The 19,552-nt window shown below is 34.1% G+C and overlaps 1 protein-coding gene and 1 long non-coding RNA gene across 2 annotated transcripts; both read left to right on the top strand.

The window, feature by feature from the left end:
• The first annotated feature begins 5,439 nt into the window (after positions 1-5,439).
• LOC130466866 (uncharacterized) lies at positions 5,440-16,343 on the top strand. Its single transcript, XR_008927008.1, has 7 exons — positions 5,440-5,698; positions 6,018-6,094; positions 6,410-6,471; positions 9,437-9,617; positions 9,710-12,557; positions 13,468-13,768; positions 16,058-16,343. It is a non-coding gene; the product is annotated as an uncharacterized lncRNA (long non-coding RNA).
• A 316-nt stretch (positions 16,344-16,659) lies between these two features.
• On the top strand, positions 16,660-17,724 carry LOC130466865 (uncharacterized). The gene has a single exon (XM_056835428.1). The coding sequence runs from the start codon at positions 16,783-16,785 to the stop codon at positions 17,365-17,367; it is 585 nt and encodes a 194-aa protein (XP_056691406.1). The 5' UTR covers positions 16,660-16,782; the 3' UTR covers positions 17,368-17,724.
• Positions 17,725-19,552: the final 1,828 nt, after the last annotated feature.

Below are 19,552 nucleotides of genomic sequence, written 5' to 3'. Positions count from 1 at the left end.
TCAAGATCGCAAGATTGGGATTGTCCTCCCATAAATCGGGATGAGATGCTTAAAAGTTGTACAAGGCCACTCGGAGAGCTAGAAACTGTGAAATGCATGGTCGTGCTCGGATGAATCATAGGCTATGATTATCTGTTTATTTGATCAGTTGAACTCTGAAACCGAGGAACACCTCTGGACATAATAAGGATGACAACTCTTACCTTATGTTCAAGAGCAAGCATCGAGCGACAAAGGAATTAGGAAATGCACACTTGTCCCTAAGGACAAGTGGGAGACTGAAGGAAATAATGCCCTTGGTCCAAGTATGCATTCTATGTTAAGTCTAATAAATGCGGTTCAGTATTAATTAACAAGTTAATAATTCAGTGAGATCAAGTGAGCTGAATGCCTAGCTAGAGGCCGCTTCAGTTCAAGTGGAATTAATGATATTAATCCACAGCTTACTCTTGACTGAACCCGTAGGGTCACACAAATAGTACGTAAACGGATCAAGTATTTAATGGCATTAAATACTCCATCTATGAATATTCGGAACCGACGGATCTTGGTTTCAGTGGGAGCTAAGATCGTCACAGGCAAGAAATGAATACTCCGGAAACGATGATATTGCCGGAAACGGAAATATGGATCGTATCGGAAATATGAATATTATCCAAGTCGTAGATGTTGCCGGAAACGGAAACATAGTACGTATCGGAAAATATTATTGGAAATGGAAATATTACCAGAATCGGAAATATTGCCGGAAACGGAAATATTGTCAGAATCGGAAATATTACCGGAATCGGAAAATAATTCCGGAAACGGAAATATTAAATATTTGTTCGAAACGGAAATTAATTCCGGAATCGGAAATATTAAATATTGTTCGTAATCGGAAATAGATTCCGGAAATGGAAATTTAATCGGAAGCGTATCGTACGAATTAGCATCGGACGAGGCTTGCCGGACGAAGGCCCAGCACGAAGCCGGGGCCATCGCCCAGCAAGCATGCGCGCCACAAGCCCAGCCAAGGCAGCGCCCAGGCCTACCGCAAGGCAGGCCCAGCGCGCGCCAAGGCCACGGATGCGTGGGCCGTGCTGCGTGGGCTGCTGCTCGCACGCGCATGGGCAGCCCTTGTGGCTGCCGTGTGTGTGTGAGTTTGTGCTCATGCGTGATTCCTGAATCTGCAAGAGTCAGTGTATGATTAAATTTCTATTCCTAATTGGATAAATTAATTAAATAGAATTCATATAGGATTCTAATTTCAATTAATTCGTATCCTACTAGGATTACGATTCCTTTTCCATAACTCTATAAATAAAGGCCTAGGGGTCATAATTTATACACAAGTTTCAAAGTATTCAAAAGTGAGTTTTTGAGAGAAAATTAAAACACATCTTGCTCATAAAGTGCCGAAATTTTCTAGTACCTTAAGGGCGATTCTAGTTGGTCAATCTTAAGGCGGATCCGGACGTGCTGTGGACTATCTACGGAGGGACGACACTTGGAGTCCTAAAAGACTTGTTCTTGTTCGGTTCGGGCGCAGCTAGGGAGGGCACGCAACAAAGAGTATGCATCTAAATTATGCTATATGATTATGTGTAAATAATATGTTGTCCTGGGTTAATGGTTGTTTCCGCATGATCTATGTAATGTCATATGTATCATAACCTAACAGCATTGACTTCGGCGTCAACTGAGCCAAGGAAATGTTATACTCCTCCAACACGCGGGAAACGAACGGATCCAAAGGAAACCGAAGCCCGTAATCAAAGTGATGGAGGTACACGGCAATAAAATCTAGGGGCGGCCTCGTCACCCGAGCATGCTTCTGAAGCGGAAGCTCACACCAATAACCCAAGGCATACTGGATGCCATAAAGATCCTCGGCAAGCCGATGATAACGCTCCCGACGAGCTTCAACCAACCACTCCCCATCAACGGCCGTGCCGTCAGGACCGGCAATCTCGCTCGGATCGTTGAACAGAGCAGCAAGCCTGCCCTCGGGATCCGCCTCCTCCCATTATTACGCGGGAAGAAAGGACGAACAGCAAATCGACCAGTAGCACCAGTTTTATGGCTCGGCCCAGCATGAGCCCCACTCCCCGAGCGCTCATCAGCCTCGGAGGGGAATTTCGTCGACCTTTCCTCGGAACCACTAGATGATGAGACCACACCGGACATGTTTTTCCACCTTCCCCCAGCCATGGCAGAACTCCAAAAAATAGAGTGCCGAAGTGCAAAGAAACTGAAGGATAAAGAGAAACAGGAAACAAATTACCTTCCTCGGAGCGAAAGTTGTCGATGAATCGAATAGGACAAAGCCCCGAAGCTGATTCTTGACGAATTCACGAAGATCTAAAGAAAACTCACGAAAGAAACCACCAGAATTCTGGGAAAGCTTAAGAAAGATTTTTGCGAATAAAGTTTTGAACGATGATTTGGGTCGAGTATTTATAGGCCACCACTCAGTGAAACTGCCTAACTTCCGCTTTGTTTTAGGCCGTTCGATCGACGCCACACATGGAGCATCCTTTTGACACCTGTCCCGCTAGTGCATGGTTCCAACGCTCCTTTTTGAAAAAAGGAGAGGGAAAACTTTCCAACTTCTGATATACGGAAACCTGCCCGTTTATTCCTAAATGGACCGGGTCTGGGGGGGCATGTTGTTTGGGCTCCCAATGGAATATCGATTGGGCCACTAAGTCCAAAGCCCAATGGCTCAATACAGCAACATCAAATCCACAAACACTACAAAGGCTGACTAGCCAGCAAGGCCCAAGGCCCACCAAACAGTAATTGACCTATGTGGTTATTTATTACACAAACACTATAAATAAGCCGACAAGGCTCACACCTCAATGTACATCCAATTTATTGCCTTAAGACTACTCTCTAGAGAACTTCCCTCTCTAGAATCCGAGCATTGTTCTTACTTAGGCATCGGAGGGGCTTTCCTCGGAAACACCCCCGAGGCTAGTAACATTGTCTTTGTGCAAGTGAATTCGGACAACACTCATTCAAGCTCGCAAGATCTTCCACACACTCAAAAGGGTCTTCATACGAAGCCCATTGTTCCATCCGCTTCAACACCGGAACAGAAGTTATTACAGATACATTAAGATGCTAAGTACATATATATCAATGGTGTACAGTAGATATTTCCTCTAAATGGAAGCCATGGATGAGTGCTTGAGCAGGAGAGAGAAAGATTAATGGAGAGAAAGATTAATGGAGCTCACAACTAAATTACCGTTGGGATTTAAATTACACGACCCAACTGATTTCAAATTTCAATCAAATTGTAAATTGCGGAGCTGGAACATTGCGATGAACACAAAGACCACAACCAATAAAATTCAATATGGAATTGATTTTGGTTTTAATTTACAGGTTTGTTTTTATTATATTATAATTTGATGATGTTGTTCTTTGTGGTCCAAAACTAGTAATTTCTTGGATCAATTAAGCGTTGTAGTATGGAAGGTCACTAATGAACCTTCAATGCAATATTGATGTATCTATAGGATAGATATGATGTATCTGCTTCACATTTGCGAAGTATATGTTAATGGGGATTGGGTGAAGGGAGGATGAAAGAAAGGGGGAAATTATAAGATAGATGACTGAGAGCATGGCAACGCGGGAGGTGGAAAAGTAGTTGATTGTATACTTGATCTTGTCCGTCCGTTTCTAAATCCAAAGGCCCAAAATGCTTCTCACCCTTCTCACCATAAGTGCACTTCTCACCGGATTCCAACCCTATATATATATATATATATATATGTATATATATATATACATATATATATATATAATATATATATATATCTGATCTATAAAGTAACATCATACAACCCTGATTAAGTAAGGAAGCAATAAAAGCTACGTACTCTAATTAATTCACATTATCCAAATAACACGGGTTGCTACTTTTTTTAAGAAGAAACTACATACTACTGCTATGCGCAATTTAAAACAAAACATCAATCTCATTGTTTGAAACATTAATCCCTATTCCCTTCCTCGTTGGTGTTCTGGGCACGAATCATTAATGGAAAGCACAATGAACGAATTAAAAATAAATATTTATATTATTTAAACAAGGAAGAAACACAACTTTGCCAAAGATTCACATACCTTATTTTGCACTCCCTGCTAAAAAAATCTCATAGTTTAGACATTGGAGGCTAGTGAGGTTATAACGGCCTGATTTATACAATGAAGTAAAAAGAGTCACATAGTAATATGATTCTATATATTATTATTAAGTATCAAATAAGAATTGTAGTAGCTTTATAATCCTTTCTTACTACAGAGTATCTTTTATTTATTATATCACATAAAATAAAATAAAATAAAATAAAATATTTTTCTAGGTGGCGCTCTTTATGCTATTCAAAAGTTCATCTTTTATATAGATAGTTAGTTAGATATAAGGTTAGAGTACGTGTTTGATTTTGGATGTAACACTCTTGTGGGTAGAGCTTTATTAGATTTTTTTATTAGAATTGTATTAGTATTTAATTAATTAAAATATGTACATGAAACCTATTTATTTATCTACGTGGCACAAGCATTTATTTTTCTAAGATACATTAGAAATATTATTTCTCATTGGCAGAAATCTAACGATTTTATAAGCATATTTTAATTCTAAAACTAGTATTTTGGCCTGGGCGATGCCCCGAATATTATGTGAATAACAATTAATTATTATATTCTTTAATGAAATTATATCTGAATTTTTTTTCACAATTTTTTCTGTATTATATTAATATTAACTTTGCAAAGATAACATGTAAAAGGTTATAGATCAATTGGATAATGCTCTAATGTTGAAACTTGAGGTCACGTGTTCGAATGTTATGCAAACCGTATTTCTCATTTTTTAAATGAAAGTGGATTGATAGCATGAATTTATTGATTGAGGGAGAGCTCCACATGTTATGTAGACGTTTATTGAAACGTCTTTTCATATACAGTATAGATAAATTAGAAACCTTATTTCTCATTGGCCGAAATCTAATGGTTTCCTATGTGGCCTTCTAATAACTGAGCAAATATGTTAATTATACATCTCTATTTTATAAGCCAGCTCTTGAGGGCATTTTAGTATATTAACTTTTCGTGTCCACCAGTAAGTTTACAATAACATCCTTCACTGTTTAACAATATATGCCAGACCCTTCCAGTTCCAACGCCCAAAACGTTATTAATGGCCCATTCATTGTACCCACACAATAATATCTATGCATGTCAATTACCACAATTACAGTAATTCTGATTATTAACTATTTTAAAAACGAATTAATTATTAATTTAAAAGCAGAATCTATTTTTGGCTAATTTTTTAAACGTCAATTTAAACGCCTAACTTTGTGTGTTATTTCCTAATTAAATGTTTAAAGGTCAATCAGGAATCAGGCAAGGATTATAGAAAAATGGAAAGAATCCTTTTAATCCCTACCTGTAATCTCTCACCAAATCAGGAAAGGCATTTAAATTTCCCTATAATCTCTCCCTGTAATCTCTCATCTCTCACGTCAGTAAAGAAAAAGGAATCAAATATAATTACAACTTGATTACTGTTTCCAAAACTACAAATTGATTGATTACAGTATGTAAACCTAATAATCTCTGTAAAGAGTTCCAGAGTTCCAGAGTTCCATCGGAGGTTTGTTGTGAAAAAGCTCCACCACCGCCAATACATGTAAGTAGACTCTTCTCATCGATTAATGCACAAAATATAAACAAATTCTGTGTTAATAGAGATATTCAACTGGAGCTATGTGCAATTGGTTATTGCAATGAAATGAATTATAGAGAAAACAATTTGTAATTTTGTAGAGAAAACGGGTCATTGCAATCAAATTGATTATTCGTTATTTTTTGTAGATGAAATTTGTCAAATTTAATTAAATATCCATATTTTTTAAATTTATGATATTGTTAAAAATCAATTTACCAATTTTCAGAGTGCTTTATTTAATTTGACATATTACATTTTGAAATAAATCATGGTTTTGCAGGATTTACTTTTAGTTCTACGTTCGATTTTAAGTTGGGTGTTAAATTCAGCACGGCATACAATAACCAAAGACATAAGGTATGTGCCCCATCAGTCTCTTCACCAAAAAATAAATAGCAACACATATGCTTCTATTGATTTTAATTAATTATTTCATGCTTATTAAAAGACCTTCAATAGAATAGTTAGCTATTGTTCGAGAAATTTTTTTAAGTAGGGTTCACATCTCCATATCAGGTGTCAAATAATAAAACATCTTAATTAAATGTCCACATTTGTCAAATTTATGATATTGTTTATAATCAAATTTACCAATTTTCAGAGTGCTTAGTTTAATTTGACAGATTTTTGATTAAAATCATGAAAATCTGAAATAAAAAATGGTTTTTGCAGGTTTTACATTCAGTTTAACGTTTTTAAGCTCATCATATTTTAACAATAACCAACGACACAAGGTATGTGCCCTATCAATCTCTGACACAAAAAATAAATAGTTATATGCATGCTTCTATTTATTTAAGATTTTACATCATGCTTTTAATTAAGTAAGCCTGTTATGATTAGTTAATCTCTACTTTCATATTTTATTGGTTCTGGGAATGCAATACACTAAAATAAAAACACAATCAAGTGAAAAGGACAGACAAAATACGGACCTTTTGTAGTTAATAGAGAAGAGGGAAGATGAATCGTGTCATTTTGATGTACCTACATAAAACATTAAAAAAATCATTAAAGTTCTATGGAACTATGAAAGTAACCAGAACAAAAAGAAGGGAACTTTTATAAGACCGAAAATCTAACAGTTTTGATTCACACAGGTTAGCTATAAGTCTGTATATCCAATAAATATAATTCCTACAATCACAAACCCCGTGTAAGTTTAGGAATTCATGATAAACAAGGTTATCGTCGATCGTTATTATTAATGTTTAATTGTCAGGGCCATAGGGCATATCAATTTCCTAAAAACCCAAAATTACAGGTCCAAATCAAAATTTAAGAATAGATGAACAGTCAGTCAGTCAACAAAGTGAGATCAACAAACCCAACAAATCAGATTGAATAACAATTACATATTCAACATAAAAAAGTACAAAATTGTCAAATTTCAACCTTTTGAGGAACCCATAAACACACTACTGCAAGTATTTCAAGATAAAGTGATCAGACTATTAGAAAGTATTTCACAAAACACACTACTGCAAGAACATCAAAATTGACGAACCCATAAACACACTGCTGCAAGAATACTAAAATCTAAAATGTCTGTTTCAAACAGAGAAACTAATAGGCTTAAAAGAACCTATAAGTCAATTCAATCCTGATCGTTAACATACAACATAAAATATTATTAAGCCATTGTATTATTGCAAATATTACGGCTTCAAATAGGACAACCTTAATTTAATTAACAAATGCTCCGCAATCAAAGTGAAAAATAAACAAATACTATTATGTTGCACAGGTGCGTGTGGATAGAACTATATGAACAAGAATTTTCACAAACATACAAACTCCATAACAAAAAAGAAGCCACACCATATTCTCACAATCCCAATCTTATTAACTCTCAACAACAAATCATACCACTACCAAATTACAAAAATCATGCAAAGAATTGACTAACAAATAGTTAAAAATCTCACCAAATTAAAACAAAGGTAAATTAAATTCAGCGCCTCTACCAGCGCCTCCCACATCTCCTCCCAAAACACATATGCATCTGCACCTTTCTCTCCAACCCATAGAGCCATAGAGGGCACGACATGCAAACCAAAAGTGCAATCAAAATTAGTTAAGCAACAATTTAGCAAACGAACTCCAACTACAATTACTTAAGCAACAATTAATCCTCAAATTAATCCCTGAATATCAATTAATTACCCTCAAACCCTTAAGCAACAATTAATCTATTCCAAAAATTTCTTGAAAAACGCTTTAATTGATGAACCAACAATTAATCCTGAATTTAAACCCTAAATATCAATTAATCCTGAAACTAAAACCTAAATTACCAACAATTTCCCTAAATCAATATTTTGCATGAAGTAATGAATAATGAAAACCCCCAAAAAAATCATTTGAACAAACCCTTTACACCCCCAAACATTTCCCCCAAACAATTAACGAAATTGATCGAAAATAATAGATATTAACGACATTCAAAATATTTGCTAAAATAACTCCTGATCAGGCGATTTTAAATACCCTTGAACCCCAACAAAATAGACAGCTTAATTGACGAAGAGATGAGGAATATTACCTGTGCATCATCGACAATTCCAATCGATGGCGTTTCGATGAATTAGTTGAGTCTCCAACAAACGAACCCCATAAAACGAACTACAGGAGGAGAGAGAGTCTTGATATAGCTGATTCTCTAGCGAAAACTCGAGGGGTAGAGACTTAGGTGAGTAATTTCGTCATTTTTGAGTGATAGAGGAGGAGATCGGAATGAAATAGGAGGAGGAGAGTGAACCAGATATTCACAGAATGATGAGAGAGCAGAACTGCGGAAGGAGGGGATGCATGGCCATTTTTTAGGAGGGGAAAGAAGAGAGCAGCGAATTGAGGAGAGAGAAAGAAGAGATAAGAGGAGAAACAAAAGGAAATAGACAGGAGACGACGGTTTGAGGAGAGAGAAAGGAGAGGTAGGAGGAAAGAGTAAGGAGAGATAGGTTAATCATACTACAGATCGTGATTGGGCTTTGATAAGAAAATGGGCCCATTTATTCGCTTTAATACATTACTTTCCATTAAATAATTAAATGTGATATATTTTTAATGACCTAATAAGAATAAAAAACATTAAAAGTGAAAATTTATAATCTATTTTAAATTAAAACGTTCTTCTTATAGGAAAATATAAACGAAAAGCATCAAAATATAATATATTAATCTAATTAAATTAAAACTTTTGTTTTAGCTGAAAAGAAAAACAAAAAACATAAAAAAAAACTATTTTATTTTAATTAAAATTTTTGATTCAGCAGAAAAGAAAAATAAAAGGATACAAAATAAATATTTACATTATTTTAAATTAAAACTATAATTTTAGCAGAAAAGACAAACAAAAGGAATCAAAATAAAATATTTACTTTATTTTAAATTAAAACTTTTCTTTAGCATAAAAGAAAAATAAAAGGTCTTCAAAATAAACTATTAATTTATTTTAAATTAAAACTTTCGTTTTAACAGAAAAGAAAAAAAATGGCATCAAATTGAAATTTATTTAATTTTATATTTAAAATAAAAACTTTTGGTTTAGTGGAAATGAAAAACTCGATTTAATCTAAATATTAAAATATAATATTTTATAAAAAAATATTAGTGATCAAGTTACATTATCCATTCTACAATACAATTCGTACAACATTTGTGGTTTTTTATTTACGACTGTGTTACTGATTTTGATAGGGATATTATGATAGAGTCAGTAACTAGGCAATTGAGTTATATCAAAGATATTTTCGGTTATTATGACCCACTGCAGTGTCCTCTACTGTTTCCTTATGGTTCTTACGACTGTGATTTAAACAATTGAAGTTCGATTGGTAATAAGTTGGCATGCCGGGAATTCCATGCATACACGTTTCAGGTGCATATTTCTAATAACTCTTTTTGTGCGTGTTATTCTTAAAATCTTATACTTATTTTTTTTCTGACCAAAACAAGTATTTTGTGTTATAGACGCGACAAAATCTGAATTCTCCAACCTTGAGAGCCGGTCGTCTACTCCAACAATTTGTTGTCGATAACCGTGTCAAAATGCAAGTCAATAATTTGAGGTGGATCGCACTCAACCAAGATAAGATACGTGCTTATTTATATAAGGGTTTAGAGGATTCTTTAAATGTTGGAGAGCATAACTGAGATTCTGATTTTTTATTGAGATATGTTAGTTGCACCGAAAATAATATTAACTTTAATTCATACTTTCGCACGTATCGCGTGCATATAAGACTGGAGGTGATAATGTTGCGTATGTTCTTTATATTGTGATAATATATTTTTTTCCTTAACTTTTCAACCATGAATTTGTGATGGATTCTTCCAATAGGTATTAAACCATTGGATAAAAATATTTTCTAAACAAAAATATAGAGATAGTCATTATTCTACGATAATAAATATTGATTTGTTAATGTTGGTTTACATGCACTCTAAAATTCACGCACGCATCGCGTGCATAAAATACTAGTAGATACTAGATTTAAAGCCCGTGCGATGCACGGGTTATTTTTTTTATGAGATTATTTTTCCAACTCTAAGCAATAGTTAGAACAATGATTTTTTTTATAACCAATGAGTTTTAACGGGTCTTTATTTATCTATTAAAAAAAGTTTAAAATTCATCTCTTTTTATATTTTACCGGGTCTTTATTTATCTATTTTATTTTTCTCTTATTATCTTTTACTGAATTTTATTTACATTTATCTCTTATTATCTTTTACCGGGTTTTTAATTATTTACTTTTATTTTTCCCTTATTATCTTTTACTGATTTTTATTTATCTTTATCTCTTATTATCTTTTACAGGGTTTTTATTTATCTATTTTTATTTTTCTCTTATTATATTTTATTGAGTTTTATTTATCTTTATCTCTTATTATCTTTTACCGGGATTTTATTTATCCATTTTTATTTTTTAATAAATCTAAAATAATTTTATTGTTTGATGACATGAAAATCCTATGTGGCGTTCCGAATGCTCTCCAAATATATATATATATTAGATTAGATTAGTGCGTGATTGTGGAGGAATTTATTTTAGATTTATTTTAATTATTAGAGTATTTGATTTTGGATAGAGCTGCATATATTAGTAATTAATTAATTAAAATATCTATGTGACACTTAATTATTTATCTACGTGGCACTGAACCTTTTCAATTCAAAAATAATTTAGAAATCTTATTTTTCATTGGCCGAAGCCATTAGATTTTCTACGTGGCTCTCTAATACTACCTCTGTTCCATAATGTTATGTACACTTTGGAATATGTGTCCAAAGTATGAAAACTTTGACCGTGGATTCCCAAAGTTATATACATCAAAATGACATCATGTAAGATCTTGTTATATTGGTCTCGTTATGTATTTTAAAAATATCAAATTTTTATAATTTTTTCACATACGGAAATGGATATATAAGTCGTTGAATATTGCATTGGAGTCCGTGCAAATAGTAAGCGTAAAGAACATTAAGGAACGGAGGTAGTATTAGATTAGCTAGTGTTTGATTCTGGATGGAATTTTTATTTTAGATTAGTACGTGTTTGATTTTGGATCGAATTTTATTTTAAATTTATTTTTACTTATTAGAGTGTTTGATTTTGGATGGAGTTCTATATATTAGTAATTAATTAAATAAAATATCTATGTGACACCAAATTAATTATCTACTTGGCAAACGACTTGCTAATTCAAAAATAAATTTGAAATCTTATTTTTCATTGGGCGAAACTAGGGGTGAGCAAAAAATCCGCGCACCCGGTATCGGTACCGGTCCCGGTCCCGGATCGTAAGGAACCGGCAGGTCCAAATCTGGAAACGGCACTGGTGGTACTGATTCTGGATCCATATCCAAAATTTAGGATCCGGCAATAACCAGTTCGGTTCCGGTTGTTGAGATTTTGGACTGGATACCCGATATCACCGGATGTCCTGATCTAAATCTTGATATTCTATTCCAATTTGATAAGCAACTATGAAAATTGTCAACAAATATATTATTGTACTCCGTACTATTTAAGCCAAGCCATCTTGTGTCCAATATTTAGATATGTAAACATTACAAACCCTCTTGTAAATACAGAAAAATAAACTCACCAACCCTAAATTAAATTTGCCTTATACGCATCCACCTACTCATCTTCAACGCCTCGATCACCTTTTACGCACACAGGCACAGCTTGAGCACCAACTTAAAATTCTTGATATTCAATCTTACCTTCTCAAGATTCGTACGAAATATGTTGTTGGCTTTTAATAATTTTGGAAATTAAGGTGAGGAGATGAAATGGAATTTTGTTGAGATTTTGATATCCTAACACTTTAAAACACACAAACTTCATATTACTATTGCAGCAATAGTGTGCTGCCAATTTTACCCACATCCATCTCCATTTACTACTCCTTTGCCATTACATCCCGATCGTGACACATTGCACCCTCATCCACCGCCCTTATTTTTCCACTTCTCCCTCTTCCGTCTTCAATTCTTCGGTGCTTCCCTTCCTCATTTTTTTTGGGTTTTCCTTCTCTCCTTTCTCAGGGCCCGGTGGCTCCAGGCGCATGCGTCATGTTCAAGAGTTGTATCATGATAACCTAATGCCACCTACACAACCACTTCATGTATCCACATCGGACATGCATTTTTAACATATGTCATGTATTTCTATTTGTAATCCACCCCTTATGTAAAGTGCCTATTCCTTTGAAATCCACAGTGTGGTCGGCACTTTGGGCTCCTGTGCCTCTGGACCAGAACCATCCCGAAATACACGGAAAGAGAGGCAGCTGATAAGGAAACAAAGTAAGCTTCCTTCACTCCTAAATGCTATATGTGGTCTTTGGTAATTCATGCCCTTAACACCCATATACTCTATGTGAACCAAAAATGCCTTTGGCATTTACTAATCAGCCCTTGCCCGTCGAACCACTGATTCTGCCCCCGGCTCACTATTGCTGTAATAGCCAAGTTTTTAAGTTGCTTTTAATTACAAACTAATGTTATTTTATTAACTTGAATATTACATTTTTAATAAAAGACGAGTACTGATTATTTCTATTGAAGCTTATCAATAATCTGATTTTTTTTGTTTACCAATGGGGTGGTAAGACCATTTTACCCTTATTATATAATTAAGGATTAGTCATCTTCATTTTTACTTCATGTCACTTGTAGAACCTGCCAGCACCATTTAGTTTTGTCAAGTATCTTTGCTTCTCCAAGTCTTGTTGGGTTTTCATTCTATTGATCAAAAAGGGAATTTTGCTCTCATCAAAATCCACATTAAGAAAAGCTATAATTTGAATATTTGATTGCAAAGCTTGGATGTTTTGATTCCTTATTTGTTTTGATAAAGCCAAACCACAAATAGGAACACTTTCGCCTCCTATTTTATTTTGGGAATTGCCACCAACATAGGGCTTCTGCTGCTGCTTCAATCTGTTTCGTGCGATTCCTACCACATGCGTTCAGATTTTGTCAATAGTTCTTGCATAAATGTTGTATCCCTTGAAAAGTTAATCAATTTAGTCTCAAGAATCGCTCAATTCGGAGCCGTATTCTAGGAGATAATCCCTTCCGAAACTAAGTGTTGTTGCTGTTGTTGTTATGTCAGCACCAGATTTTGTTTCTCTTATTTCAACAATCTTCTAATCATTTTGAGATTCTATTCCCTGAAGAATAATTGTATATCTCTTTGACCTAATGAACTTAGGCTCAAGAATTACTAAAAATGGAATCCTGAGCTAGGAGATACGGTCTTCCGAACCTGACAGTTGTTGCTGCCAACGTGTTGTTGTCGTTGCCCCTCTTCCTTGTTACTTCTCACTTCCCCAACTTCTTCGTTGTATTGTTGGCTTCTAAAGGACAAGTTCAAGATAAAATATGCAGTCAAGATTATGAGTTAGCATTGGAGATTAAACTATGGGATGTGTTCTGGAAGATTGAATTCGGATTAAAGCGATCGATGGTGATCGAAAAATGAGATTCTTGGAGGTTAAGTGTGACGATTGAAGGTACACATTGTCCATCCAACTTGATGAAAATTTATGGCTTGTGTTATCTTTATTTTAAGAATGTGATTTATGTTTAACAATATGAATTTCGATTTAAGTTTTACTTATACTATTGTGATTTGGAAAGCCTAAATAAGATGTGAATATGAACATTTATAGAATTTCAATGATTTTGATATTTGTGTTTTTAATTTATAAATCTCTATTGATTTAAACATGAGGATTGTGAAAGCTCGATTTTTGAGACTTGAATTTTTGATTTTGTGAGACATTTTGATAGATTTGAACATGAGACTTGTGCTAGTTCGATTGTGAGACTTGTGAATATTTGGTAGCGATATTTATTAAGGTTTGGTTACATATTTGGAGGATGTGACCCATGTGAGATTTATAAAGATACATATATTTGTTAAGAATTATATGGGTTGTAATGTAATCGGAATTCCATACTCTAAGTCGGCTTATGTTAGCTTCATTATATTTAGTGTATTTCGGAAAATACAGTTGAATATCATTATGGGTAATCAAGGTATAGATATGACAAATTTTGAAATAAGGTACGGAGTACATGATTAGGGAACTATGAGTGTGACTCATAAATATTCACCAATGTTGGGATTAATAAGGTTTAGCAGGGACTATCGGTTGAATCATAAGCGATAGATATATTCCTTTGTATTCTTTTGTTTTTTTTGAACTATTAATTAATTGAGCGACATAAATTTTTAATAAGATCTATAAGCTAATTATTTTCTTTATGTTATAGTTAGCGTTATCAATAAATGGTAGTTTTACCAACATATTAATTAGTGTATTATTCTAACTCGAATATGACGATAAGGATTGGTTATAACGTAAATGACTTTTTGAAATAAGTTTTATGAATTGGGTAACCATAAAAATAAACTAATTGAACTTTTAAAAATCCAGTTTTGAGCTACTCAATATATAATGTATTTTAATTTTCCGAATTTTGATTTATGGCCTATATTTACCAAGTTATCCTTTATCGAGTTGTGAAGCTCAATGTTTATTAAATTATTTCATTTGAGATCTTTACATGGTTTCTGTAAAGAGTATGTTGAATTTAAAAGTTTAAGATTATTCTTTGACTAAATTGAAATAATATAAATGATATATATCTTGATACGATTAAATTGTGGATTTATATATAAGTTTTATACTTTATCCCTAATGAGAATTAGTTATAAGATCTATGTCATTAGTTATAAGAATTAGTTATAAGATCTAAGATCTATTTTGATACGTAACCATGTGCGATTAAGCATGAAATTGAGTTTGACTAGTACGGATTGAGCTATTAAGCTTGTTTGGGTATAGTATTTTATTGAGAAGCCAGATTCATTTAGGACTACTTATAAGTGATCAGACTTTATGAAGATTACGCAATAAAAGGACATGAGCTTATTATGCTATTGCGATTATAAGCTAATGGTTTAGAGGTGTGATCTTTGTGTTATAAACCAAATTGATTGAGCAATTGTGTACTTCAAATTAAGGGTTTCTATGGATTAATAGTGAGTTTGGAAATTTGAGCTGAAGAGTATGATTTGTGATAAGCTTAAGAAAATTGAATTGCCCTGAAGTTTAATTCGTACTCGGGTGCGGTTAAGAGTATAGAAATTTATATAATACTAGGTGTAAAACTGTTTTTCAAAGCATCACATATATGAAATTTGTGAAAACTAATGAGTAATTCATTTTTATCTTTAAGCGAATATTTTGAATTTTGTATAAGTGTGGTTTGTGGCAAGATTTTCAATTGTGTTTAAGATTTCAGATGAGTTTTGTTGTGATACAAGAATTTAAGTAAGTGTGATTATGTATATTTTCTAAATTTATTACTCCCTCCGTCCCAGGTTAGTTGTTACACTTTCCTTTTTCGTCCATCCCAGATTAGTTGTTACACTTCTAAATTAGGAATGACCCCACAATTATTATATTATCTCTCTCTTCCCACTAAATTTTTTTTTGTCCCCACACCCTCTCTCATTCAATTAAAAAAATACCGCCACTAACTCCTATCACATCTACTCTTTCAATAAAATAACAATTGATAACCAAACAACCACTTATCACCTAAAACTTTGTGCAAAGGTAAGTGTAACAACTAATCTGGGACGGAGGGAGTAGATAAGTTTGAAAATGTGTTTTTATGGGGAATAAGCCGTTAACAACGGCCATGAACAACACTTGTATATTTGTGTGTAATCTATGTAAATTCACATATGTGCATCTGTGTAAATGTACATCTATACATCTATGTAGGGACATGTCCTAAAAGTCTTGCAAGCATGTGTGAAAAGGTGGATGACGACCCCTAAAAGCTTGGAGGCAGCGGTTCTTCAACCTGTCTCTATTCGTGTTCTCTTCCCCGGTTTATATATATGTTTAAAAGCTAAAATGTGTTTGATTATGCTAAAAGTAGCAAATATTGTGAAACTTGGCAATGTGTGTGATTTGAAATGTAAACGATTTGCTAGAAAAAGCAAATATCTCTTAAATCTGTGCTTTGGTGCAAGCTTTGGATTATTAAGGATTTCTAAGAAATACATTTTTGATATTACTATTTGATATTTTTTTCTAAAATAAAATTATCGAGAGAAAATCTTATTTGCGTTTATTGTTTCCAAAAGGAATGTATATGTGTGATTTGGATGTGAGCCTCAACATCAATATTTTCTTCATGTTATATCGAGAAGCGGAGAATTAGTCTTAGTTAAGTTGTGTTAGTTGTTTGAGCTCAGGTAGACTCTAAGATAAGAATTGAGAATCTGTGATGGATTCAGTTTCAAAGCATATGAGATTAGTTACGTTGAAAAATGGATTTGAATACTTCTGAAAAATGGATTACTCTTGTAGGTGCAATACCGAGCCGCACTAATACAGACAAACATATCTCTGCAAGGCAGTATTATGCATATAAACTCTAGAGTCGCCCTAACAATCTACTTCTTAGAGCCGGGCGGTGTCTTCAGCAGTACATTGTAGACATGTACGTCAAAGTTGAGAATACGCGCCTTGATTTCTTCCGTAACAACCAGGACACTATTAGGGAAGACTTATATCAAGGGATTCTGGACACTGTGGAAAGAGGGGAAAACAGTGCAGCTAATGTGGCACATCGTGTGGTGTTGCCACCAACTTTTATTGGCGGCCCTCGGGACCTTAAGAAAAGGTACCTAGATGCAATGGCTCTTGTGCAACGCTATGGGAAGCCAGATCTCTTAGTAACAAAGATAGTAACAATGACATGTAATCCAAAAGGGCAAGAGATAAAACAAGAGCTCGCTGCCGGGAAAGAAGCTCAGAACAGGCCTGATTTGGTGTCGAGGATTTTTCGAGCGAAATTGTTAGCCCTGAAAAAACTGGTAATGCAAAACCATGTTTTTGGTGAAGTTGCGGCAATGTTCTACGTTGTTGAGTTTCAGAAACGAGGTTCGCCTCATATGCATTTTCTCATCATTCTCACACCTACTTCCAAGATCAAAACTCCTGCCGATTATGACAAATTTGTTTCTGCTGAGATACCCTACATGGACAACCCTCACCTTCGAAGATCATTCTCAAGCATATGATGCATGGCCCGTGTGGAAAGTTAAACCCCAAGTGTCCGTGCATGAAACGCAAAGGGAATAAGGAACACTGTAAAAGTGGATACCCAAAACAGTTTTGTGATGAGACAACCACCAGTGCTGATGACTTCCCAGTGTATAAGCGCACATCCACCGGTGAAACAGTGTCCATTCGCAGAGCGACTTTGGATAATCGGTGGGTTATTCCGTAACTCGTACCTCTCATCTTTTTTTGATTGTCATCTTAACTTCGAAGTTTGTTCAAGCATTCAAGCATTCAAGTACTTATACAAGTATGTTTACCAGGGCCATGATAGAATCTCGTTCAACATTGTGAGAGACGGTGAACGTGGCGCTGTTGATTACACTATTAAAAGTTTTTCACAAACAAACATTAGAGTTTTTCACGTTCACATGGTTGGGATACTCATTGCATATTCTTCTCAATAAGAACATTTTTGGTCTAGGGTGATGCCCCAGCTCATTACATGAATAACCAAAATCATGCTCTTACGTAAAATATTATGATTAAATCTTGTTATTATTACTTGGTTGTCTATATTATGTTGTCATTTATTAGGCTAATTTGTGAGAAAACACCTTTTATATTACACTCTTTGTGAAAAAACACCTTCTAAAATGTATTTAGTGAGAAAACACCTTTTATATTTATATGATTTAATTAACACACCATAAGCTCATATTCCGTTCAAAAGTTCAAGTTTTTGCGCATTGATGCCCGCTTCCCCCCCCCCCCCCCCCCCCATTATGTGGATCGGTTCCTATGATAATTGTTAATAGTGTAATCACCTAAATATTTGGAGGGTCGAAGTAAAAACCAATGCCCGGAAACCTGAATTTTATGTTGAAATTCGAGCTTAAGGGGTATTTATTAAACAACATAAACATAAAAGGTGTTTTTTCTCACAAAATTGGTGTTTTTTCACAAAACCTGTAATATAAAAGGTGTTTTCCCACAAATTTTCCCATTTATTATATTTTAAGTTGAAAAAAAGACATGAAATATATGAATAAAGGGTTTGATTCTTGTATACAAAAAGTTCTAACTTTTTAAATGTATGCAACTGACATAAAATAAATTTGGAAGATGAGAGTATCATGTGGCGGATGAACTTGATTATAAACACTTTTAAGTACTCCGTATACAATTTAGATAATAATATCACAATAATAATAAAATAATTGCATTTAAAGATGTCAAAAGAGAAGAAACTTGAAAGTAAATCAGACAGTATTAGTGAAACTTCTTTTTCCTTGATTAATTTTCTACAACCCCATTTATTATTAGTAATGTTGACACATCTAAAAGATAGATGACAATCACTAAAACAACAAAATATTTATCTGTTTAATTAGTGCCATTAACCAATCCACATGTGTCATAACTGATAACACTTGACAAACATTCTAACTAGCTTCAATCAAGGCTCTGATGTTATTCAACATGTCTTCAATATTACAGTGACACGTAACATTTGATAGATAACATTAACTTAATTTCAACTACCTTTTCAGTTTTTCCTTAAATATGTGGTCTACTTAAAGAACAAGAAACCGACCTTGTCCATACACTTGTTGAAACGAGTTTATATTGAACTTTCTGGTTATTGTGATCCCCTGTAGCTGCTAATTAGGCTTTGAATCTTTTATTAATTTTGTTAACTGAAGTATACAAATCTCAAACTCCCATTGTCTGTTTTGGAATATTTCACAGCACTCAGCTATAAGGCTATACATTGCTTTCTAATATAATGGAATCTCCTCGCTAATTTTGCCTCTTTTTCGTTTTTTGCGGTATGGTTTAAAGATTTGCAATATGTAACATGAACGTGTCTTCTTAGATGAGCTAAGTCCTATCAGTAAGTCATACAAGGTGAAAGTCAAGGTCATTGAGAAGGGACGAGCTAAGCCATCTCCTAAGAAAGGAATCATGTATCAGCACCTGGTTTCGCAAGACGATAAGGTATCAATATGGCCTCCTGGGTGTTTTATCCGCTTGTCCACCTACAACCACTTACGTGTTAGCTACATAAATATATAGTACTTTAGACTTATTTCCACATGTCCTTTGTCGATTTATTCCTTCTCTTACCTATTTAAGCCTAATCAACCAAACACCCAGCTGTTTTAACAGAAAAACAAGATGAGGGGTGCGCTATTTGGAGAT

Source organism: Spinacia oleracea, chromosome 2 (genome assembly GCF_020520425.1).
Source record: "Spinacia oleracea cultivar Varoflay chromosome 2, BTI_SOV_V1, whole genome shotgun sequence".
NCBI lineage: Eukaryota > Viridiplantae > Streptophyta > Magnoliopsida > Caryophyllales > Amaranthaceae > Spinacia > Spinacia oleracea.
The sequence above is the reverse complement of the archived record's forward strand: the minus strand, read 5'-3'. Positions and strand labels throughout refer to the sequence as shown.